Source organism: Syngnathus floridae, chromosome 10 (assembly GCF_059516105.1).
Source record: "Syngnathus floridae isolate MCC-2025c chromosome 10, RoL_Sflo_1.0, whole genome shotgun sequence".
NCBI classification, from domain to species: Eukaryota; Metazoa; Chordata; class Actinopteri; order Syngnathiformes; family Syngnathidae; genus Syngnathus; species Syngnathus floridae.
The window spans coordinates 16,599,430-16,625,277 of NC_142422.1; the positions used below are offsets into that span (position 1 = coordinate 16,599,430).

The 25,848-nt window shown below is 47.4% G+C and overlaps 2 protein-coding genes and 1 long non-coding RNA gene across 6 annotated transcripts; all 3 read left to right on the forward strand.

Moving 5' to 3' along the window:
* Positions 1–2,656: 2,656 nt before the first annotated feature.
* LOC148392697 (janus kinase and microtubule-interacting protein 3-like) lies at positions 2,657–5,036 on the forward strand. Of its 3 annotated transcripts, none has more exons than XM_088387209.1 (10): positions 2,657–2,804; positions 3,021–3,083; positions 3,170–3,268; positions 3,358–3,597; positions 3,712–3,777; positions 3,839–3,907; positions 3,984–4,061; positions 4,118–4,351; positions 4,431–4,556; positions 4,926–5,036. In XM_088387209.1, the coding sequence occupies exons 1-9, from the start codon at positions 2,736–2,738 to the stop codon at positions 4,545–4,547; spliced, it is 1,035 nt and encodes a 344-aa protein (XP_088243335.1). In that variant the 5' UTR covers positions 2,657–2,735; the 3' UTR covers positions 4,548–4,556; positions 4,926–5,036. The 3 variants fall into 3 exon arrangements, with proteins under 3 accessions (XP_088243335.1, XP_088243336.1, XP_088243337.1); XM_088387210.1 differs by having other exon boundaries at positions 3,358–3,591; XM_088387211.1 differs by lacking the exons at positions 3,712–3,777; positions 3,839–3,907 and having other exon boundaries at positions 3,358–3,591; positions 4,002–4,061.
* A 5,330-nt stretch (positions 5,037–10,366) lies between these two features.
* On the forward strand, positions 10,367–20,909 carry LOC148392698 (uncharacterized). 2 transcript variants are annotated; one of them, XR_015860964.1, is made up of 8 exons: positions 10,367–10,525; positions 10,649–10,726; positions 12,571–12,659; positions 19,184–19,213; positions 19,404–19,571; positions 19,684–19,760; positions 20,228–20,404; positions 20,536–20,909. It is a non-coding gene; the product is annotated as an uncharacterized LOC148392698 (long non-coding RNA). The 2 variants fall into 2 exon arrangements; XR_015860963.1 differs by lacking the exon at positions 20,536–20,909 and having other exon boundaries at positions 20,228–20,478.
* Positions 20,910–23,147: 2,238 nt separating this feature from the next.
* Positions 23,148–25,502, forward strand: LOC148392699 (janus kinase and microtubule-interacting protein 3-like). Its single transcript, XM_088387764.1, has 8 exons — positions 23,148–23,349; positions 23,608–24,057; positions 24,178–24,243; positions 24,305–24,373; positions 24,450–24,527; positions 24,584–24,817; positions 24,897–25,022; positions 25,392–25,502. Exons 2-7 carry the CDS (start codon positions 23,803–23,805, stop codon positions 25,011–25,013), a joined length of 819 nt encoding a protein of 272 aa, XP_088243890.1. The 5' UTR covers positions 23,148–23,349; positions 23,608–23,802; the 3' UTR covers positions 25,014–25,022; positions 25,392–25,502.
* The last annotated feature ends 346 nt before the right edge of the window (positions 25,503–25,848 follow it).

Sequence of the window (25,848 nt, forward strand, 5' to 3'; positions counted from 1 at the left end):
CTATTCTATTTCACAAGAAGAAAATGTCCGGTTGCTCGCTTCGCTTTTGTCACAGCAAAGGTGTTCTAGTCGATTCCAGAAAAAAATTGGCCGGTTGCTCTCTTTGTTTTTGTCACAATTCTGGCAAATGAGTTTGCCCGCCTGCCTGAGCGCTCCCCGTTTGTACATCCAGACGGATGAGATCAAGCTGAAAGACAGAGCGGTTAGTGTTTTGGATGAAGCCCTGGGGCCGGCCACGTCCACCGCCTTCAGCTGCAGACTCAGGCTGCCGAGCAGCAGATCGCTGCCCTGAGGGATTCCCAAAGGGCGGGCCTAAACTACCCTGGAAGTGGGGTCAACGCCGCTACTAGCAATCCTCTTCATTGCGTAAGCCACCTCATCACACACTTGCAGTACGCATGACTTAGTTCGTTGCTGGAGGAAGGTAGCACAAAAACAGTTTTGAACTTTGAACGAGTGCTTGTGTGTGTGTGTTGCGGGGCGTTTTCAGTCTCAGGAGGATCGGGACACGCGACGGTTTCATCTGAAAATCGCTGAGCTCAGCGCAGTCATCAGGAAACTGGAGGATCGAAACGCCCTGCTTTCTGAAGAGCGCAATGAACTGGTAATTTATTGACGGCACGCTTGAAGGTTTGCGCTACGTTTGATGCGCGCCATCCAGCGAGGCACCCATTGCGCTTGCTTATTAGTTGAGCGGCGCGGCGAGTCGGTTGCCTGGTAGATGTCTTTTATTGGGAGCCAAAGCCACGATTCCGTTCAAACCGATGCAAAAGGAATGGATACGTTCTGGCCCGCGTGTTGTGCGTCTTTCACATCCCGCACTTCATGCTTGCAGCTAAAGCGACTGAGAGAAACAGAAAGCCAGTTTCTGCCACTCCTGTACAAAAACAAACGCCTGAGCAGGAAGAATGAAGAACTCTCGCTGGTGCTGTGTCGCCTTGAAAACAAAGTGCGCTTTGTCACCCAGGAGAACGAGGAGATGGCAAGCTTGGTAAGTCGACGCGGACAACGGCGGCGTGCCAACAGAGTCCACTGCATTTGTGTTCCACAGAGAAGGCCTAGTTCGCTCAATGACCTGGACCGCGGTTGCGGCCAGCAGGACGGTGAAATGGAGTTCCTTCAAGTTGTGGAGCAGCGGCACATCATCGACGACTTGTCCAAGGTCTTCAGGCAGGCGACTCGGTGCACGTACGGCAGCGCCGCGCTCGCTCGCTGTCGCCAGGAAACCTTTTCCGTCCAAAGCTTGGCCGGCGGCCGCCATCCAAAAAATTGGCCCCTTAAATTCCGACCTTTCAAGCAGGAACATTGTGCGCACGCGTTTGAACACGCTTTAGACTTGTTTTGCCGTTTTCAGCAGCTCAAAGCTCCCGTTTTGTCAGCGCCTTTGCCACTCGCTGTGCGCTGAAAACGACGGACTTGCCCGGCTGCTCAGCCCGTCAACCATGAGCCGCGAGCGCGACGTCATTGTCCGTAGGCAGCTAGTGGCAAAATGCACCCTGTTAGAGTTGCGCTCGCTCCAACTTATTTTGCAAGAACCACACGGGAGACAAGTAAGTTCTTTTGGACACCTGCAGGTGGAGAGTCCATCCGTTGTACGAATGAAGTCTGACTCTCGGCTCCTGCACGAGCATTTTAATTAAGAGAAACAGGGTGGGTGTAAGAGTGGATTGAATAGAGGAAGCCCTTGACCTCTAGTCAAAACATAGCAAGGGGTGTTTTACGACTTTGTGTAGGAAGGGATAAGCGATAGGGATAAATAAGGGATAAATAATATTATTTATTACAGGTCGCAGTCAAAGTCAAAGCAACACAATGATACGATAAAGATAATCTGGAAAACCCTGACACACCCTGTAGTTGTCACTTTTGGAAAAGACGAGCGTCCCTCCAATCATCGCCGGTGACGTGTTTTTCAGGCTCTGGAGACAGGAGCTCATGTCAGAAATGTCATTGTGAGTCGCGTTTGTTTCTGCGCCGGAGCCGTTCGTTCCCTTTGCATCCAAAGAATCTCAAAGGCGGATTATTTGTGTCGACAGGAGAGAGATTTGCTGCTACGATACCGACGTCGAGAATCTCTGAGGAGGAACAAAGCGTGAGGTCCTGCAAGGTGAGTCTGTTTGTTTGCGGCTGCTTGGTGTTGCGCAAGATGAAATGGCCTTTTTCTCGCTATCGTTCCTCTCGTCGATTCATCGTGAGGTGTCGCTTCAGTTTGTTCAGAGAGATGTTTGCTTCCGCGCCCGCAGGTCATCGAAACATTTTACGGCTACGACGAAGACGTGTTGGTGGACTCGGACGGATCGTCCTTGTCTTTTCACACCGACAGAACCCCCGACACGGAACCCGAAGAGGTAGCCCGCCATTTCTGCCAGCGTATTGGCACCAAACATTCCTCTTCAGCCTGGAATCGGACTCGTCTTTGCGTCGCGGGTGCTTTGTCGCCGGTCTGACTGATTCTGGTACTAGTGCTGTGTTGCATTGGTGTGTGCATGAAGAGGCGGAGCTTCGCTACCGCCAGCTGACGCAAGAATATCAAGCGCTGCAACGAGCCTACGCTCTGCTAGCCCAGACCAGCGAAAGGGGACTACGACGCCGAGAAGGAGATCAAGGTGGCGCCCCTTCCCGCAACCCCCGGCCGGGTCGCAGCCTCCCCGTTCTCACCCAGCCTCGGGTGTTCTCTGGTCTGAAAGGAGGAGGAGGAGCCTCCCTCCTCCTCCTTTCAGACCAGAGAAAAGCTGATGGTAGAAATGGGTCACTATCAAAGCAGAGTAGCAGATCTGGAGTCAGCGCTGAAGCAACAAGGACAGGTAAGCTCATCAATGAGCACACCTTTTTCTCAGACAAAATAGCTACATTCTTCAGTCACTCATCCGTCTGGCATTACTGGACCAACCCCCCCCCCCCCCCCGAACGTGGCTGGGAAAATGCGGAGAAAAGCAAATGTCATTTTCCAGTCAACCAAAGAATTTGTGGATGAAAATGACACAACATTCCAAAGCTGTCCACGCGTTTGTCTCTTCTAGAATGTCAAGTGGGTGGAGGAGAAGCAGCTGCTGCGTCAGAGCAATCAGCAGTTGGCCGAAAAGGTGACGGAAAGAAAGGCGCTGGGCGGAGTCGCTTGGCGTCACACCTGTCGGGAAGCCCCGCAGATGAGGTCTGACTGTCTTTTCAGGTCAGGCGGATGGAGGCGGAAGAAGCGCGTCTGAAAGAGCACATCCAGGATATCCGAGACCAAAACGAACTGCTTGAGTTCCGCATCCTGGAGCTGGAGGTGGGAAGACTCGCACAAGCGTGTTGAGGCCAGAGATGTGACGGACGGACGGACGGACGGACGGACGGATGCATGCCTCTGCCTTTCAGGAGAGGGAGTGGCGCTCCCCCGTCTTGAAGTTTCTGCAAGTCCGTTTCCCAGACGGCCTCAGCCCTTTGCAGATCTACTGCGAGGCCGAGGGCGTGAGCGTACGTAAGGCGTCCCTCGCAACCCTAACCTTAACCCGAGGTCCCAGAACACCTTACATTGCTCCTTGCGCCTTTCCCCCGGACATCGTCATCAGTGATCTGATGAAGAAGCTGGACATCCTGGGCTATAACGCCGTAAGTGTATGTCGAACTCCTTATGTTCGCACTCCACGAGACTCGGCGGCTCAAATGTGACTTTTGGAAGGCTTTGCGCTGAAAGAAGCTTGTTGACGCTGTGCCTTTGGGCTCTTGCAGAATCTCACCAACGAGGAGCAGGTGGTCGTGATTCACGCCAGGACCCTTCTCACCCTAGCCGAGAAGGTAACGCGCACGTCCACGCACGCTCTCGCATTCTGCTTATGTGACAGCAGCCTTTCCTCAGTGGTTAGAATACATCAAAGTGACCAAGTCAGCACTTCAACAGAAGATGTTGGACATTGAAAGTGAGAAGGTAGACAGACACGCGACATCAGCCAAGGGGAACTCCGGCAATGTGCCCCAACAATTCTGACCTTGAGCTGTGCTAGGATATGTTCTGCAAGCAGAAGGGCTACCTGGATGAAGAGTTGGACTTCAGGAAGTGTTCCATGGACCAGGCTCATAAGGTAAGCCGCCCTCAAATCTCCCGCCGGACCACTGATGGACGAGGATTGCGGCCCAGAGGATCCTGGAGCTGGAGGCCATGTTGTACGAGGCGCTACCGCAGCGGGACTGCCCCGCCACGGACGGCGAAAAAGCCAGCCACGCTGGCGTGAATGACGTGCTGACGGCGGATCAGAGAGAAGAGCTTAGGAGCGCCGTGGACCAATGGAAGCGAGCCCTGATGTGCGAGTTGAGGGAGCGCGACGCTTGCATCCTCCAAGAGAGAATGGATCTGCTGCACAGCGCGCAACAGGTAAGGGCCCAAAGCCAGCCCGGCACTTACTTGCACGCTTACTGGCTTTTGAATGCCACTTTCCATTTGTCCGTCCTAGAGGAACAAAGAGCTGAAAGAATTCATCGAAGCTCAGAAGAGACAAATCAAACAATTGGAGGAGAAGTTTCTGTTTCTCTTTCTATTCTTCTCCTTGGCCTTCATTCTGTGGCCCTAACACCAGCTGGTGAGTGAGCTCCAGCGGCACCGCACTCGACACCTCCGATACACTGCCAGCCGGTCTCAGACGTTGGCAGACGCTCCGATGCCAACGTATACCCCCCGCCACGGTGACAGAGGCACCGCGTCACACCGGCGCTCATCCAATCAGAAGGCAGGAAAAGCAAATTCACATGCAGGGCACTTTTGAACCAGAAGAGAGCGCCACAAAAAACGGTTGTTGCCCCAAACGCGCACTAAAAAGGGTCAGAATAACAAGAGTCCCACTGGCCAGCCGGGGCCACCCGTCCAGCTGTTTCTTCAGGGGGGAAAAAAATTGGAGTCACCGGTGAGTACATTTTGCATTTAGCTCTGCTTTTCTGCTTCTGTCTTCAAGTGTGTGGCATCCTGCGATCAAAGAGTCAGCCAACCCCAAAGCGGTTGACCTCAACGTCCCACCACCATGCCTACCAGAGCAGGTGACGTGATGCTTTGGACATCCTTCCGTCTCAGATGCCCAAAAGTACTCTTTGCCACATCTGCGGCAATACGGTGTCTTTTCAAAGGTGCAAATAAATCCAGCGTGGGCGGAACACGCACGTCTTCGGTTTTTCCCGCTTTGTTTGTGTGACAGCTGTTGTGAAAATTTTATACAAATAAAGTTGTATAGTACAGGTTTGGCCAAGCCGCAACTCCCGAACCGCATGCGGCTCTTTTATGTTCATATCAACATTTGTGTGTGTGTGTGTGTGTGTGGGGGGGGGGGGGGGGGGGGGGTTGTGCGTGTTGGCTTCACTTGAGTTCAATTTGGTATTTTGGTCAAAAGCGCATGTGGTGAAATTCCACAAAGTAGGATGGGCAAACACATTTCTTTAAACTATGAGTGTCAATTGGGCTCTCGAAATGGCAGGGAAAAGATGCACAGCAAAACGAAAATACGTAGATGAACACAGGACGTTTTAATCAGAGTGGGAAAGTTTCTATTTTTTGTTGAACGTGATGGCAAACCATTCTGCCTGATATGTCAGACCTCAGCGCATTTCAAAGATTCAAATCTTCAGCGCCATGCACTTCAGCTCACTCCATGCTAACATTGATCAGGCGTCGAACCCGCATCATCATGCTTAAGAGGTGGCCATGCTAACCAGTGCGCCATTATGTCAACGCATAATAACTAAGTCTACTGGTCAAAACAGCGGTTACTATATGACGTCGCTACGTCGTGGTCACGTGACGCAGACAAGACGTCAATGGACGTGGGCAGAGTTAACTTGTTTAAAAGGGAGTAGGCAGAAGAAATATTTAATTTATTTAAATCTATTTTGAGTGCACACCATTATGCCAATGCATAACAACTGTAAATCTACTAAACAAAACAGCGGTTGCTATATGACATCTGCCACGTCGTGGTCACGTGACATACGTGACGTCGATGGGCGTAACTTTCGCCGGAATTCAAATCCGCGGGGAGAGTTAACTTGTTTAAAAGAGAGTGGGCAGAAGAATTATTTAATTTATTTAAATCTATTTGGTGTGTGCGCCATTATGTCAATGCATAACAACTGTAAGTCTACTAAACAAAACAGCGGTTGCTATTTGACGTCTGCCACGTCGTGGTCACGTGACGCGGACGTGACGTCGACGCCTACTTTACATCCCACCGATCACAGGACTCCTCGGCTGCATAACCGTGCCCCCTTCCCAACCAATCGGATTTGCTATACGCGAAAACGACGCCAATGGAAAGAGCTTCCGCCCAAATTTAAATCCGTGGGCGTGGCTCGCAGCAGGAAGTAGGAAAATGGCGGCGATGTTGACAAAGACACAGCGGATGGTAACATACGACTAACAAGAGAAATATTTTTATTTTCTGCTTGCAACTGGACCGTCCAGAGCGTACACGGTAAGTACAACTCATCGTTTTTAAAAAGAAGTACTTTTGTTGCCCTGAAAAGCGAGTGAGCGTGGCGTTTGTGGGGGACGTCGAATTTCGACGATTCTTTCTGGTCAACGGTTGTAAATGATTGTGTTGATTAAAAAAGAAAACTTGATGTAACTCTACTTTTAACTGCCGTTTCAGATAGATTTGGAATTGCATCACATCCAATTTTGCCTAGAGCGTACACGGTAAGTAACACTCGTTGTGTTTAAGGAGATTTACGTTTGTAATAGCAGAAGTGTAGCCGCGTTGCGTTGTACGTGTGAATGTTGGTCCGGGCGAAATGTTAATGTTTAATTTCATTCCTTTAGGTTCCACGGTGTTTGTTGGCTGCAAGTTTTCCACTGCAAGAAGAGGCTCATATCATTGACCAGGAGCGAGCTACAATGGTGAGTAGCCATAACATTTATGTTAAACACTTCCTATTTCATGTCTAACAGTACTTGATTTAACAAATAACCATAAATAAATACAGTGTGGGCACTGAAGTTAACATATGTGATTATACTGCCTAATCTGTCACCGAGTAGATTGTTGCAAAGTAATATAAGATCCAAAGTTGTAATTCAGAATAGTTTTCAAAAGAAGGCCATTAGAATTATATACAAGTCTGATTACCCTGAACAAGCTATTAATTAAATCACAAATTCTTCAATTCAAAGATTTGGTAGATTATCAGACAAATAATGTCTAACAGTAATTGATTTAACACATCACGATAAGTAGATTGAGTGTGGGCACTCTCAAGTTAACATATGTGATTATACTGCCTAATCTGTTACAGAGTATGTTGTTGCCAAGTAATGTAGAATAGATCCAAAGTAGTAATCCAGAATAGTTTTGAAGAGGCCATTAGAATGATAAACAAATCTGATTACCTTGAACATAATAACAAGCTAAGTGTTTAATATGTCCTATGAAGTCAAAATTGGGCACCATCATGTGGTGAAATTTGGAATTGCATCACATCCAATTTTGCCTGGGAACAAACAGATTACATAAATCTTAGTTTTGAATAAGCCACTCCTTCTCAAACAAGTAAACTCTGCCCATTTTGCGCAGTAGATGTTCTGTTAATATCTAGTATTTATACAAAGTCATAATTTAAATTGCTTTCAACCTTCATTCATCGGTTCAACCAACATTACTCGCTCTTATTACCAACTTGTATTGATTTAACTAAGCGTTTAATACTTCCTATCAGGTCTCAAATCGAGATTTGGCAAAATACAATTTCAGCAAATCCAATTTTGCCAGGGAACAAAAATAGATTAAATAAACTAAATAAGTCCTCTTCCCATTAAATAAATCAGAAAAGTCTGTCTTGTAACCAGTCCTCTTCAAACAAGTAAAGTCTGCCCATTTTGTGCCGTAGATTTTGTGTCTATGCCTAGTATTTAAACAAAATCATAATTTAAACGACTTCTTTCCTTCATTCACTTTGGAAATTTGGAATTGCAGCAAATCGAATTTTGGCAGGGAACAAAAATAGATCAATTAAACTAAATAAGTCTTCTTCCCATTAAATAAATTAAAAAAGTCTGTCTTGTAACCAGTCCTTTTCAAACAAGTAAAGTCTGCCCATTTTGTGCCGTCGATTTTGTGTTAATGCCTAGTATTTATACAAAATCATAATTTAAAGGACTTCATTCCTTCATTCACTTTGGAAATTTGGAATTGCAGCACATCAAATTTTGCCTGGGAAGAAAAGTAGATTAAATAAATTTAATAAGTCTTACTACTTCCCATTAAATAAATTAAATACGTCTTACTTGTTCCCACTCCTTTTCAAAACAGTAGTTTAAAACGAGGGCCCTTCACTCAATCTTTAACCTCAACCCCGCACGTTGTGTTGTATCTGTGAATGTTGGTTGTGGCCAAATGATAGTTTTCTTTCATTCGTTTAGGTTCCAAGAAAACTTGATGTAACTCTACTTTTAACTGCCGTTTCAGATAAGCGGGTATTACGTCGCAGTCAAATGCCGCGGATATGACGTAATTGCCCGAACCTCCGCCAAAATTCAAATCTGTTGGCGCGATGGCCGTGAGCCACTGAGCAGCGACGATTATCAACAGAAATATCTTTATTTTCTGCTTGCAACTGGACCGTCTAGAGCGTACACGGTAAGTAACACTCATTGTGTTTAAGGAGATTTACGTTTGTAATAGCAGAAGTGTAGCCGCGTTGCGTTGTACGTGTGAAAATTGGTCGAGGCGAAATGTTAATGTTTAATTTCATTCCTTTAGGTTCCACGGTGTTTGTTGGCTGCAAGTTTTCCACTGCAAGAAGAGGCTCGTATCATTGACCAGGAGCGAGCTACAATGGTGAGTAGCCATAACATTTATGTTAAACACTTCCTATTTCATGTCTAACAGTACTTGATTTAACAAATAACCATAAATAAATAGTGTGGGCACTGAAGTTAACATATGTGATTATACTGCCTAATCTGTCACGGAGTAGATTGTTGCAAAGTAATATAAGATCCAAAGTTGTAATTCAGAATAGTTTTCAAAAGAAGGCCATTAGAATTATATACAAGTCTGATTACCCTGAACAAGCTATTAATTAAATCACAAATTCTTCAATTCAAAGATTTGGTAGATTATCAGACAAATAATGTCTAACAGTAATTGATTTAACACATCACGATAAGTAGATTGAGTGTGGGCACTCTCAAGTTAACATATGTGATTATACTGCCTAATCTGTTACAGAGTATGTTGTTGCCAAGTAATGTAGAATAGATCCAAAGTAGTAATCCAGAATAGTTTTGAAGAGGCCATTAGAATGATAAACAAATCTGATTACCTTGAACATAATAACAAGCTAAGTGTTTAATATGTCCTATGAAGTCAAAATTGGGCACCATCATGTGGTGAAATTTGGAATTGCATCACATCCAATTTTGCCTGGGAACAAACAGATTACATAAATCTTAGTTTTGAATAAGCCACTCCTTCTCAAACAAGTAAACTCTGCCCATTTTGCGCAGTAGATGTTCTGTTAATATCTAGTATTTATACAAAGTCATAATTTAAATTGCTTTCAACCTTCATTCATCGGTTCAACCAACATTACTCGCTCTTATTACCAACTTGTATTGATTTAACTAAGCGTTTAATACTTCCTATCAGGTCTCAAATCGAGATTTGGCAAAATACAATTTCAGCAAATCCAATTTTGCCAGGGAACAAAAATAGATTAAATAAACTAAATAAGTCCTCTTCCCATTAAATAAATCAGAAAAGTCTGTCTTGTAACCAGTCCTCTTCAAACAAGTAAAGTCTGCCCATTTTGTGCCGTAGATTTTGTGTCTATGCCTAGTATTTAAACAAAATCATAATTTAAACGACTTCTTTCCTTCATTCACTTTGGAAATTTGGAATTGCAGCAAATCGAATTTTGGCAGGGAACAAAAATAGATCAATTAAACTAAATAAGTCTTCTTCCCATTAAATAAATTAAAAAAGTCTGTCTTGTAACCAGTCCTTTTCAAACAAGTAAAGTCTGCCCATTTTGTGCCGTCGATTTTGTGTTAATGCCTAGTATTTATACAAAATCATAATTTAAAGGACTTCATTCCTTCATTCACTTTGGAAATTTGGAATTGCAGCACATCAAATTTTGCCTGGGAAGAAAAGTAGATTAAATAAATTTAATAAGTCTTACTACTTCCCATTAAATAAATTAAATACGTCTTACTTGTTCCCACTCCTTTTCAAAACAGTAGTTTAAAACGAGGGCCCTTCACTCAATCTTTAACCCCAACCCCGCACGTTGTGTTGTATCTGTGAATGTTGGTTGTGGCCAAATGATAGTTTTCTTTCATTCGTTTAGGTTCCAAGAAAACTTGATGTAACTCTACTTTTAACTGCCGTTTCAGATAAGCGGGTATTACGTCGCAGTCATGTGCCGTGGATATGACGTAATTGCCCGAACCTCCGCCAAAATTCAAATCTGTTGGCGCGATGGCCGTGAGCCACTGAGCAGCGACGATTATCAACAGAAATATCTTTATTTTCTGCTTGCAACTGGACCGTCTAGAGCGTACACGGTAAGTAACACTCATTGTGTTTAAGGAGATTTACGTTTGTAATAGCAGAAGTGTAGCCGCGTTGCGTTGTACGTGTGAAAATTGGTCGAGGCGAAATGTTAATGTTTAATTTCATTCCTTTAGGTTCCACGGTGTTTGTTGGCTGCAAGTTTTCCACTGCAAGAAGAGGCTCGTATCATTGACCAGGAGCGAGCTACAATGGTGAGTAGCCATAACATTTATGTTAAACACTTCCTATTTCATGTCTAACAGTACTTGATTTAACAAATAACCATAAATAAATACAGTGTGGGCACTGAAGTTAACATATGTGATTATACTGCCTAATCTGTCACGGAGTAGATTGTTGCAAAGTAATATAAGATCCAAAGTTGTAATTCAGAATAGTTTTCAAAAGAAGGCCATTAGAATTATATACAAGTCTGATTACCCTTAACATAACAACAAGCTATTGATTAAATCACAAATTTTTCAATTCAAAGATTTGGTAGATTATCAGACAAATAATGTCTAACAGTAATTGATTTAACACATCACGATAAGTAGATTGAGTGTGGGCACTCTCAAGTTAACAGATATGATTATACTGCCTAATCTGTTACAGAGTATGTTGTTGCCAAGTAATGTAGAATAGATCCAAAGTAGTAATCCAGAATAGTTTTGAAGAGGCCATTAGAATAATAAACAAATCTGATTACCTTGAACATAATAACAAGCTAAGTGTTTAATATGTCCTATGAAGTCAAAATTGGGCACCATCATGTGGTGAAATTTGGAATTGCATCACATCCAATTTTGCCTGGGAACAAACAGATTAAATAAATCTTAGTTTTGAATAAGCCACTCCTTCTCAAACAAGTAAACTCTGCCCATTTCGCGCAGTAGATGTTCTGTTAATATCTAGTATTTATACAAAGTCATAATTTAAATTGCTTTCAACCTTCATTCATCGGTTCAACCAACATTACTCGCTCTTATTACCAACTTGTATTGATTTAACTAAGCGTTTAATACTTCCTATCAGGTCTCAAGGCAAGATTTGGCAAAATACAATTTCAGCAAATCCAATTTTGCCAGGGAACAAAAATAGATTAAATAAACTAAATAAGTCTTCTTCCCATTAAATAAATCAGAAAAGTCTGTCTTGTAACCAGTCCTCTTCAAACAAGTAAAGTCTGCCCATTTTGTGCCGTAGATTTTGTGTCTATGCCTAGTATTTAAACAAAATCATAATTTAAACGACTTCTTTCCTTCATTCACTTTGGAAATTTGGAATTGCAGCAAATCGAATTTTGCCAGGGAACAAAAATAGATCAATTAAACTAAGTAAGTCTTCTTCCCATTAAATAAATTAAAAAAGTCTGTCTTGTAACCAGTCCTTTTCAAACAAGTAAAGTCTGCCCATTTTGTGCCGTCGATTTTGTGTTAATGCCTAGTATTTATACAAAATCATAATTTAAAGGACTTCATTCCTTCATTCACTTTGGAAATTTGGAATTGCAGCACATCAAATTTTGCCTGGGAAGAAAAGTAGATTAAATAAATTTAATAAGTCTTACTACTTCCCATTAAATAAATTAAATACGTCTTACTTGTTCCCACTCCTTTACAAAAAAGTAGTTTAAAACGAGGTCCCTTCACTCAACCTTTAACCCTATTTATTCACCTTCTAGGCTAAGTGTTAAAGGCTAAGTGTTAAAGGCTAAGTGTTAAAGGCTAAGTGTTAGAGGCTAAGTGCCAGAGGCTAGGCGCCAGAGGCGAGTTTTTGTGGGCTGAAGTTTTAGTGGGGTTAGTGTGAATACAATCCAAAAGAATACAACAGAATACAATACAATAGAATATAATACATAGATTAAATTCAATAGCTCTTACTACTTCCCATTAAATAAATTAAATACGTCTTACTTGTTCCCAATCCTTTTCAAAAAAGTAGTTTAAAACGAGGGCCCTTCACTCAACCTTTAACCTCAACCCCGCACGTCACATTGTGTTGTATCTGTGAATGTTGGTTGTGGCCAAATGATAGTTTTCTTTCATTCGTTTAGGTTCCACGGTGTTTGTTGGCTATGTTTTCCACTGTCAGAAGGATGAAAATACAAAGTACAACGCTTGGACGTGGGCGAAGACGTCACCGGTGAGTCCTTCCTTCCTATTTATTTACCTTCTAGATGCTAGAGGCTAAGTGTTAGAGGCTAAGTGTTAGAGGCTAAGTGTTAAACACAATACGAACAACACAACGATACTGCACTGAACAACACGATACCGCACTGAGAAACACGATACCGCACTGAACAACACGATACCGCACTGAACAACACCATGCCGCACTGAACACCATGCCACACTGAACAACACCATCCCGCACTGAACAACACCATGCCGCACTAAACAACACCATGCCGCACTGAACAACACCATGCCTCACTGAACGACACCATGCCGCACTGAAAGACACCATGCCGCACTGAACGACACCATGCCGCACTGAAAGACACCATCCCGCACTGAACACCATGCCGCACTGAACAACACCATCCTGCACTGAACAACACCATCCCGCACTGAACAACACCATGCCGCACTGAACAACATTATGCCGCACTGAACATTATGCCGCACTGAACATCACCATGCCGCACTGAACAACACCATGCCGCACTGAACAACATTATGCCGCACTGAACAACACCATGCCGCACTGAACAACACCATGCCGCACTGAACAACACCATGCCGCACTGAACAACATTATGCCGCACTGAACAACACCATGCCGCACTGAACAACACCATCCTGCACTGAACAACACCATTCCGCATTGAACACCATGCCGCACTGAACAACACCATCCCGCACTGAACAACACCATCCCGCACTGAACAACACCATGCCGCACTGAACAACATTATGCCGCACTGAACAACATTATGCCGCACTGAACAACACCATGCCGCACTGAACAACACCATGCCGCACTGAACAACACCATGCCGCACTGAACAACATTATAACGCACTGAACAACACCATCCCACACTGAACAACACCATGCCGCACTAAACAACATTATGCCGCACTGAACAACATTATGCCGAAATGAACAACAACATGCCGCACTGAACAACACCATGCCGCATTGAACAACACCATCCTGCACTGAACAACACCATCCCGCACTGAACAACACCATCCCGCATTGAACAACACCATCCTGCACTGAACAACACCATGCCGCACTGAACAACACCATGCCGCACTGAACAACACCATTCCGCACTGAACAACACCATGCCGCACTGAACAACACCATCCTGCACTGAACAACACCATCCCGCACTGAACAACACCATGCCGCATTGAACAACACCATCCTGCACTGAACAACACCATCCTGCACTGAACAACACCATGCCGCACTGAACAACACCATGCCGCACTGAACAACACCATGCCGCACTGAACAACACCATGCCGCACTGAACAACATTATGCCGCACTGAACAACATTATGTCGCACTGAACAACACCATGCCGCACTGAACAACACCATGCCGCACTGAACAACATTATGCCGCACTGAAAAACACCATGCCGCACTGAACAACACCATCCCGCACTGAACAACACCATGCCGCATTGAACAACACCATGCCGCACTGAACAACACCATGCTGCACTGAACAACATTATGCTGCACTGAACAACACGATCCTGCATTGAACAACACCATGCCGCACTGAACAACACCATCCTGCACTGAACAACACCATCCTGCACTGAACAACACCACCCCGCACTGAACAACACGATCCCGCATTGAACACCATCCCGCACTGAACAACACCATGCCGCACTGAACAACACCATCCTGCACTGAACAACACCATCCTGCACTGAACAACACCATCCCGCACTGAACAACACCATGCCGCACTGAACAACACCATGCCGCAATGAACAACACCATCCCGCAATGAACAACATTATGCCGCACTGAACAACATTATGCCGCACTGAACAACACCATGCCGCACTGAACAACACCATGCCGCACTGAACAACACCATCCTGCACTGAACAACACCATCCCGCACTGAACAACACCATGCCGCACTGAACAACATTATGGCGCACTGAACAACATTATGGCGCACTGAACAACACCATGCCGCACTGAACAACACCATGCCACAATGAACAACACCATGCCGCAATGAACAACACCATGCCGCAATGAACAACACCATGCCGCACTGAGCAACACCATGCCGCACTGAACAACACCATCCTGCACTGAACAACACCATGCCGCACTGAACAACACCATTCCGCACTGAACAACACCATGCCGCACTGAACAACATTACGCTGCACTGAACAACACCATGCCGCACTGAACAACACCATGCCGCACTGAACAACACCATGCCGCATTGAACAACACCATGCCGCATTGAACAACACCATGCCGCACTGAACAACACCATCCTGCACTGAACAACACCATGCCGCATTGAACAACACCATGCCGCACTGAACAACACCATCCTGCACTGAACAACACCATCCCGCACTGAACAACACCATCCCGCATTGAACAACACCATCCTGCACTGAACAACACCATGCCGCACTGAACAACACCATGCCGCACTGAACAACACCATTCCGCACTGAACAACACCATGCCGCACTGAACAACACCATGCCGCACTGAACAACACCATCCCGTAATGAACAACACCATCCTGCACTGAACAACACCATCCTGCACTGAACAACACCATCCTGCACTGAACAACACCATGCCGCACTGAACAACACCATGCCGCACTGAACAACACCATGCCGCACTGAACAACACCATGCCGCACTGAACAACATTATGCCGCACTGAACAACATTATGTCGCACTGAACAACACCATGCCGCACTGAACAACACCATGCCGCACTGAACAACATTATGCCGCACTGAAAAACACCATGCCGCACTGAACAACACCATCCCGCACTGAACAACACCATGCCGCATTGAACAACACCATGCCGCACTGAACAACACCATGCTGCACTGAACAACATTATGCTGCACTGAACAACACGATCCTGCATTGAACAACACCATGCCGCACTGAACAACACCATCCTGCACTGAACAACACCATCCTGCACTGAACAACACCACCCCGCACTGAACAACACGATCCCGCATTGAACACCATCCCGCACTGAACAACACCATGCCGCACTGAACAACACCATTCCGCACTGAACAACACCATGCCGCACTGAACAACACCATGCCGCACTGAACAACACCATGCCGCACTGAACAACACCATGCCGCACTGAACAACATTATGCCGCACTGAACAACACCATGCCGCACTGAACAACACCATCCCGCACTGAACAACACCATGCCGCATTGAACAACACCATGCCGCACTGAACAACACCATCCTGCACTGAACAACACCATCCCGCACTAAACAACACCATGCCGCACTGAACAACATTATGGCGCACTGGACAACATTATGCCGCACTGAACAACACCATGCCGCACTGAACAACACCATGCCGCACTGAACAACACCATGCCGCACTGAACAACACCATGCCGCACTGAACAACATTATGCCGCACTGAACAACACCATGCCGCACTGAACAACACCATGCCGCACTGAACAACACGATCCCGCATTGAACAACACCATCCTGCACTGAACAACACCATGCCGCACTGAACAACACCATGCCGCACTGAACAACACCATTCCGCACTGAACAACACCATGCCGCACTGAACGACACCATCCTGCACTGAACAACACCATCCCGCACTGAACAACACCATGCCGCATTAAACAACACCATGCCGCACTGAACAACACCATCCTGCACTGAACAACACCATGCCGCACTGAACAACACCATGCCGCACTGAACAACACCATGCCGCACTGAACAACATTATGCCGCACTGAACAACATTATGCCGCACTAAACAACATTATGTCGCACTGAACAACACCATGCCGCACTGAACAACACCATGCTGCACTGAACAACATTATGCCGCACTGAACAACACGATCCCGCATTGAACAACACCATCCCGCAGTGAACAACACCATGCCGCATTGAACAACACCATGCCGCACTGAACAACACCATGCTGCACTGAACAACATTATGCTGCACTGAACAACACGATCCTGCATTGAACAACACCATGCCGCACTGAACAACACCATCCTGCACTGAACAACACCATGCCGCACTGAACAACACCATGCCGCACTGAACAACATTATGCCGCACTGAAAAACACCATGCCGCACTGAACAACACCATCCCGCACTGAACAACACCATGCCGCATTGAACAACACCATGCCGCACTGAACAACACCATGCTGCACTGAACAACATTATGCTGCACTGAACAACACGATCCTGCATTGAACAACACCATGCCGCACTGAACAACACCATCCTGCACTGAACAACACCATCCTGCACTGAACAACACCACCCCGCACTGAACAACACGATCCCGCATTGAACAACAACATCCCGCACTGAACAACACCATGCCGCACTGAACAACACCATTCCGCACTGAACAACACCATGCCGCACTGAACAACACCATGCCGCACTGAACAACACCATGCCGCACTGAACAACACCATGCCGCACTGAACAACATTATGCCGCACTGAACAACACCATGCCGCACTGAACAACACCATCCCGCACTGAACAACACCATGCCGCATTGAACAACACCATGCCGCACTGAACAACACCATCCTGCACTGAACAACACCATCCCGCACTAAACAACACCATGCCGCACTGAACAACATTATGGCGCACTGGACAACATTATGCCGCACTGAACAACACCATGCCGCACTGAACAACACCATGCCGCACTGAACAACACCATGCCGCACTGAACAACACCATGCCGCACTGAACAACATTATGCCGCACTGAACAACACCATGCCGCACTGAACAACACCATGCCGCACTGAACAACACGATCCCGCATTGAACAACACCATCCTGCACTGAACAACACCATGCCGCACTGAACAACACCATGCCGCACTGAACAACACCATTCCGCACTGAACAACACCATGCCGCACTGAACAACACCATCCTGCACTGAACAACACCATTCCGCACTGAACAACACCATGCCGCATTGAACAACACCATGCCGCACTGAACAACACCATCCTGCACTGAACAACACCATGCCGCACTGAACAACACCATGCCGCACTGAACAACACCATGCCGCACTGAACAACATTATGCCGCACTGAACAACATTATGCCGCACTAAACAACATTATGTCGCACTGAACAACACCATGCCGCACTGAACAACACCATGCTGCACTGAACAACATTATGCCGCACTGAACAACACGATCCCGCATTGAACAACACCATCCCGCAGTGAACAACACCATGCCGCATTGAACAACACCATGCCGCACTGAACAACACCATGCTGCACTGAACAACATTATGCTGCACTGAACAACACGATCCTGCATTGAACAACACCATGCCGCACTGAACAACACCATCCTGCACTGAACAACACCTTTCCACACTGAACAACACTATGCCGCACTGAACAACATTATGCCGCACTGAACAACACCATGCCGCACTGAACAACACCATGCCGCACTGAACAACACCATGCCGCACTGAACAACACCATGCCGCAATGAACAACACCATCCCGCACTGAACAACACCATGCCGCATTGAACAACACCATGCCGCACTGAACAACACCATCCCGCACTGAACAACACCACCCCGCACTGAACAACACGATCCCGCATTGAACAACACCATCCCGGACTGAACAACACCATGCCGCACTGAACAACACCATTCCGCACTGAACAACACCATGCCGCACTGAACAACACCATGCCGCACTGAACAACACCATGCCGCACTGAACAACATTATGCCGCACTGAACAACACCATGCCGCACTGAACAACACCATCCCGCACTGAACAACACCATGCCGCATTGAACAACACCGTGCCGCACTGAACAACACCATCCTGCACTGAACAACACCATCCCGCACTGAACAACACCATGCCGCACTGAACAACATTATGGCGCACTGAACAACATTATGCCGCACTGAACAACACCATGCCGCACTGAACAACACCATGCCGCACTGAACAACACCATGCCGCACTGAACAACATTATGCCGCACTGAACAACATTATGCCGCACTGAACAACACCATGCCGCACTGAACAACACCATGCCGCACTGAACAACACCATGCCGCACTGAACAACACGACGTCGCACTGAACAACACGACGCCGCACAGAACAACACGACGCCGCACAGAATAACACAATACCGCACAGAACAACACAATACCGCACAAACAGTTTTAGATAATATTACGTCGCAGTCATGTGACGCGGACATGACGTCAATAGGCGGAACTCACGGCAAAATTATAATCCGTGGGTGTGGCTTGCAACAGGAAGTAGGAAAGCGGCAGTTCTGGCAAACAAGACACAGCTGTTAGTAACACGATGACTAACAAGGCAAATATTTTTGTTTTCAGCTTGCAACTTGACCGTCTAGAGCGTACAAGGTAATTACAACTGTTTTTTTTTAGCCCTGAAAAGCAAGGGAGTGTGGCGTTTGGGAGGAATGTCGAACTCGGCGTCTGCTTCCAGCCACAGACGCCAAATTTCGACGATTATTTCGACTGGTCAACGGTTGTAAATTATTGCGTTGACTAAAAACTTTATTTAACTCTACTCTTAACTTTGCCGTTTCAGATATGCGGGTATTACACCGCGGAAATGACGTCAATAGGCTGAACTCTCGCCAAAATTCAAATCTGTGGGCGCAATGGCCTTGAGCGAGACACCGGATACAAACACGACGATTATCAACAGAAATATCTTTATTTTCCGCTTGCAAGTGGACCGTCTAGAGCGTACACGGTAAGTACAACTCATTGTGTTTAAAAAGATTTACGTTTGTGTAGTTTGCGTTGCGTTGTATCTGTGAATGTTGGTTGAGGCTAAATGTTAATGTTTAATTTCATTCCTTTAGGTTCCACGGTGTTTGTTGGCTGTATGTTTTCCACTGCAAGAAGAGGCTCGTATCATTGACCAGCAGGAGCTACAATGGTGAGTACCCCTTTCGTCTTCCATTTATGTTAAACACTTCCTATTTCATGTCTAACAGTACTCGATTTAACAAATAACCATAAATAAATACAGTGTGGGCAGTCACGTTAACATATGTGATTATCCTGCCTAATATGTTTATCACAAATATGTCACTAATCACTAATATGTTTATTTGTTTATCACAACACCTTTGGACCTTCAGCAATCGATTATTTACCTTCATCTACATAGAGACAGAACGATGGTGTCTTAAACATCTCATTCATTTCACCAAATAACTTCACGCAGGTGGATAACGGCCGTCTCGGTCACGCTATGTTGCGTGATGCAGTTTTGAAGAACCAAATGCATTTATTCAATGAATAAGTCAAGCTAGTTCTATGTTTATGATGTTGTAAGTTACGGTACCGATTGAAGTTGAGTTCGAAGCCAGTGGAAAACAGCGCTGCGTTTGTGCTCTCCAGGTACAAATGTTGTGATCTCTGACTGACGACCGGGCGAGACTCGAGTAAGAGATGTCCAAACGAGCTCCGGCAGGGCGGGCCAAGGCGGAGCGAACGGACGCCCTTCAGGCCGCCAATGACGAGCTGAGAACCAAACTGATGGACGTCCAGTTAGAACTTCAGCAGGAGAAGAACAAGGTGAAAACCTCAACAGACAGACACTGCCTGCCTCCCTGCCTGCCTCCCTGCCTGCCTCCCTGCCTGCCTCCCTCCCTCCCTCCCAGTTTTCCCGATGTAGATTAGACATGCGTGTGCCATGACTGTGTCAGCCTACATCAACAAATGCACCGAGGACGTCAGCACCACTAAGAATATCATCACCCGGGGCAACCAACGACCCTGGATGACTGAGGAGGTACGTCAAACGCTACGAGCGCGGAACTCTGCCTTCAAGTCTGGCGACAAGGAGACACTGAGGACAGCGAGAGCCAACTTGAACCGTGCCATCAGGATAGCGAAGCGAGACCGCAGTCGAAAATTTCAGGATCGTTTCCACGACGTCAAAAACATCAGGAGTATGTGGCAAGGCATACGGGCGATTACAGACTACAACTCACCCTCCCCCCCCCCGGTGGGTGTAGTTGATGCTGACTTTCTAAATGGTCTAAATAACTTCTTTGGGAGGTTCGAGGCACTAAACGGCACTCCAGCAGTTAAAACTGTCCCCCATCAGGAAGAGGAGGTACTCTGCCTTGACTCCGCCGATGTGTTGAAGACCCTGAGGAGAGTCAACCCCTGTAAGGCCCCTGGCCCCGACAACATTCCTGGGCGTGTGTTCAGGGAATGTGCAAGTCATCTGGCTGGGGTCATCACAGACATTTTTAACACCTCGCTGGGCCAAGCCACAGTGCCGGCGTGCTTTAAGACTGCCTCCATCATTCCGGTGCCGAAGAAACCTCAAATCACCTCATTTAATGATTACCGGCCTGTTGCACTGACTCCGGTTATGATGAAGTGCTTCGAAAGGCTGCTTAAAGGTCACATCGTTTCCAGACTCCCCCTATTATTTGACCCGTTCCAGTTTGCCGACCGGCAAAACCGCTCCACTCAGGACGCCATCTCCTCCGTTCTTCACCTGAGCCTGGCTCACCTGGAGGAGAAGAACACCCATGTGCGGAGGCTGTTCCTGGACTTCAGCTCAGCGTTTAACACCATCATCCCACAGCATCTGGTAGGAAAATTGGAACACCTGGGCTTCAACACCCCCCTTCGCAACTGGCTGCTAGACTTCCTCACCAACAGACCTCAGTCAGTCCGGGTCGGACAGAACACCTCTGATGTCATCACCCTCAGCACAGGCTCCCTTCAGGGCTGCGTCCTGAGCCCCCTGCTGTGCACCCTGATGACACACGACTGCGTCCTCAGGTTCACCACCAATCACATCGTGAAGTCAGCAGACGACACAACGGTGGTGGGGCTCATCAGAGACAACAACGACCTGGACTACAGAGAGGAGGTGGAGCAGCTGGTGGGCTGGTGCAGAGAAAACAGCCTGATCCTGAATGAGGAGAAGATGAAGGAGATCATCGTCGACTTCAGGAAAAAACAGCCTCACCACGCTCCACTGATCATCAACAGCTCAGCTGTGGAGGTGGTCAGCACCACCAAATTCCTGGGGGTCCACATCACAGAAGACCTCACCTGGACTATGAACACTACGGCACTGGTCAAGAGGGCACAGAAGCGCTTGTACTTCCTGCGGAGGATGAGGAGAGCCCACCTGCCCCCACCCATCATGAGGACGTTCTACAGGAGCACCATAGAGAGCATTCTGACAAGCTGTCTCTCTGTGTGGTGTGGAGGCTGCACCGCCTCCGATTGGAAGAACGTGAGGAGAGTGGTGAGGACAGCAGAGAGGATCATAGGGGCTCCTCTTCCCTCCATTCAGGACATTTCATCTCAGCGCTGCATGTCCCGTGCCCGTAACATCATCAATGACCCATCACACCCCCACCATGGACTGTTCTCCCTGCTGCCCTCTGGGAAGAGGTTTGCAGCATCCGCTGCAGGTCCACCAGGTTCTGCAACAGCTTTTTCCCTGCTGTCATCAGACTGTTGAACACTAGAACTGTTGAGCTCTAAACTGAACTCTGCATCACACATTCACAGAACTGTACTTTATGACACTACGGACCTCTATCTTGCACTATCTCGCACTACCAACTTTACTGAACTTGTATAAACCCTTTAAATAGAAGTTTAATACATGGTTTAGCATTCCTCTGCACACTCTTGAATACTGTTTTGCCTACTTGCACTATTGCATAATTATCACTGCTGCACTTTATACTTATTTTTAATATATATATATATATATAGTATATATGTATATATATATATTTTCATAGGATATGTTACTTCTATTCAACTGCAATATCACTACTTTGTTGTAAGACGTATGCAACGGAATTTCGTTTTGTATGCACCATGTGCAGACAAGATGACAATAAAGTTTGTCTAAGTCTAAGTCATGTCAGGTCAGCTGTCTGGAGAGAGAGAGAAGTCAGGACCTGCGGGCGGAGCACCACCGTGCCACCGCCGCCATGACGGAACTCAAAAGCAAACTCCATGAGGAGAAGCAGAAAGAGTTAGCCATTACCAGGGAGACATTACTGCGGCAGCATGAAATGGAGCTGATGAGAGTGATCAAAATCAAAGATGGAGAGATCCAGCGACTGAATGCCTTGGTCCTCAGCCTGAGGGACGGCTCCATGGACAAGGTGATCCGCTCTATCCGTGTCTGACTATCCGCACGCCACGTCGGGCTTCGATGCGGCCGCTACCGTATTGTGTAGCTTGTCCCCAGTAAGCGTCGCGGCGCTCCGTTGCGGTCTCAACGGCCCGGTGTGGCGCAATGTCTGCTCAGGTGAGGAGGGGGGGCGCTTTGCTGGCGGAGGTGGAGGAGACGCGGCGGTGTCGGGAGACCGAGCGGTGTCGCCTCCACCAGGAGCGCGGAAGAAGCCCTGGCAGCGGCCCAGCAGGCCTGGCAGTCCCGAGCGGCCGAGCTCCGATCGGCTCATCACCAGCATCGGGAGGAGCTGAGCCGAACCAAGAGAGACTGCGAGAGGGAGATCCGCCGACTGGTAGGACTGATCAGATGCGCGGTGCGTGGCTATGTTCCCAATTTCGTTGTATACCTGCAGTGCAATGACACCTAAGGCATTCTATTCTATTCTATTTCACAAGAAGAAAATGTCCGGTTGCTCGCTTCGCTTTTGTCACAGCAAAGGTGTTCTAGTCGATTCCAGAAAAAAATTGGCCGGTTGCTCTCTTTGTTTTTGTCACAATTCTGGCAAATGAGTTTGCCCGCCTGCCTGAGCGCTCCCCGTTTGTACATCCAGACGGATGAGATCAAGCTGAAAGACAGAGCGGTTAGTGTTTTGGATGAAGCCCTGGGGCGCGTCTGAAAGAGCACATCCAGGATATCCGAGACCAAAACGAACTGCTTGAGTTCCGCATCCTGGAGCTGGAGGTGGGAAGACTCGCACAAGCGTGTTGAGGCCAGAGATGTGACGGACGGACGGACGGACGGACGGATGCATGCCTCTGCCTTTCAGGAGAGGGAGTGGCGCTCCCCCGTCTTGAAGTTTCTGCAAGTCCGTTTCCCAGACGGCCTCAGCCCTTTGCAGATTTACTGCGAGGCCGAGGGCGTGAGCGTACGTAAGGCGTCCCTCGCAACCCTAACCTTAACCCGAGGTCCCAGAACACCTTACATTGCTCCTTGCGCCTTTCCCCCGGACATCGTCATCAGTGATCTGATGAAGAAGCTGGACATCCTGGGCTATAACGCCGTAAGTGTATGTCGAACTCCTTATGTTCGCACTCCACGAGACTCGGCGGCTCAAATGTGACTTTTGGAAGGCTTTGCGCTGAAAGAAGCTTGTTGACGCTGTGCCTTTGGGCTCTTGCAGAATCTCACCAACGAGGAGCAGGTGGTCGTGATTCACGCCAGGACCCTTCTCACCCTAGCCGAGAAGGTAACGCGCACGTCCACGCACGCTCTCGCATTCTGCTTATGTGACAGCAGCCTTTCCTCAGTGGTTAGAATACATCAAAGTGACCAAGTCAGCACTTCAACAGAAGATGTTGGACATTGAAAGTGAGAAGGTAGACAGACACGCGACATCAGCCAAGGGGAACTCCGGCAATGTGCCCCAACAATTCTGACCTTGAGCTGTGCTAGGATATGTTCTGCAAGCAGAAGGGCTACCTGGATGAAGAGTTGGACTTCAGGAAGTGTTCCATGGACCAGGCTCATAAGGTAAGCCGCCCTCAAATCTCCCGCCGGACCACTGATGGACGAGGATTGCGGCCCAGAGGATCCTGGAGCTGGAGGCCATGTTGTACGAGGCGCTACCGCAGCGGGACTGCCCCGCCACGGACGGCGAAAAAGCCAGCCACGCTGGCGTGAATGACGTGCTGACGGCGGATCAGAGAGAAGAGCTTAGGAGCGCCGTGGACCAATGGAAGCGAGCCCTGATGTGCGAGTTGAGGGAGCGCGACGCTTGCATCCTCCAAGAGAGAATGGATCTGCTGCACAGCGCGCAACAGGTAAGGGCCCAAAGCCAGCCCGGCACTTACTTGCACGCTTACTGGCTTTTGAATGCCACTTTCCATTTGTCCGTCCTAGAGGAACAAAGAGCTGAAAGAATTCATCGAAGCTCAGAAGAGACAAATCAAACAATTGGAGGAGAAGTTTCTGTTTCTCTTTCTATTCTTCTCCTTGGCCTTCATTCTGTGGCCCTAACACCAGCTGGTGAGTGAGCTCCAGCGGCACCGCACTCGACACCTCCGATACACTGCCAGCCGGTCTCAGACGTTGGCAGACGCTCCGATGCCAACGTATACCCCCCGCCACGGTGACAGAGGCACCGCGTCACACCGGCGCTCATCCAATCAGAAGGCAGGAAAAGCAAATTCACATGCAGGGCACTTTTGAACCAGAAGAGAGCGCCACAAAAAACGGTTGTTGCCCCAAACGCGCACTAAAAAGGGTCAGAATAACAAGAGTCCCACTGGCCAGCCGGGGCCACCCGTCCAGCTGTTTCTTCAGGGGGGAAAAAAATTGGAGTCACCGGTGAGTACATTTTGCATTTAGCTCTGCTTTTCTGCTTCTGTCTTCAAGTGTGTGGCATCCTGCGATCAAAGAGTCAGCCAACCCCAAAGCGGTTGACCTCAACGTCCCACCACCATGCCTACCAGAGCAGGTGACGTGATGCTTTGGACATCCTTCCGTCTCAGATGCCCAAAAGTACTCTTTGCCACATCTGCGGCAATACGGTGTCTTTTCAAAGGTGCAAATAAATCCAGCGTGGGCGGAACACGCACGTCTTCGGTTTTTCCCGCTTTGTTTGTGTGACAGCTGTTGTGAAAATTTTATACAAATAAAGTTGTATAGTACAGGTTTGGCCAAGCCGCAACTCCCGAACCGCATGCGGCTCTTTTATGTTCATATCAACATTTGTGTGTGTGTGTGTGTGTGGGGGGGGGGGGGGGGGGGGTTGTGCGTGTTGGCTTCACTTGAGTTCAATTTGGTATTTTGGTCAAAAGCGCATGTGGTGAAATTCCACAAAGTAGGATGG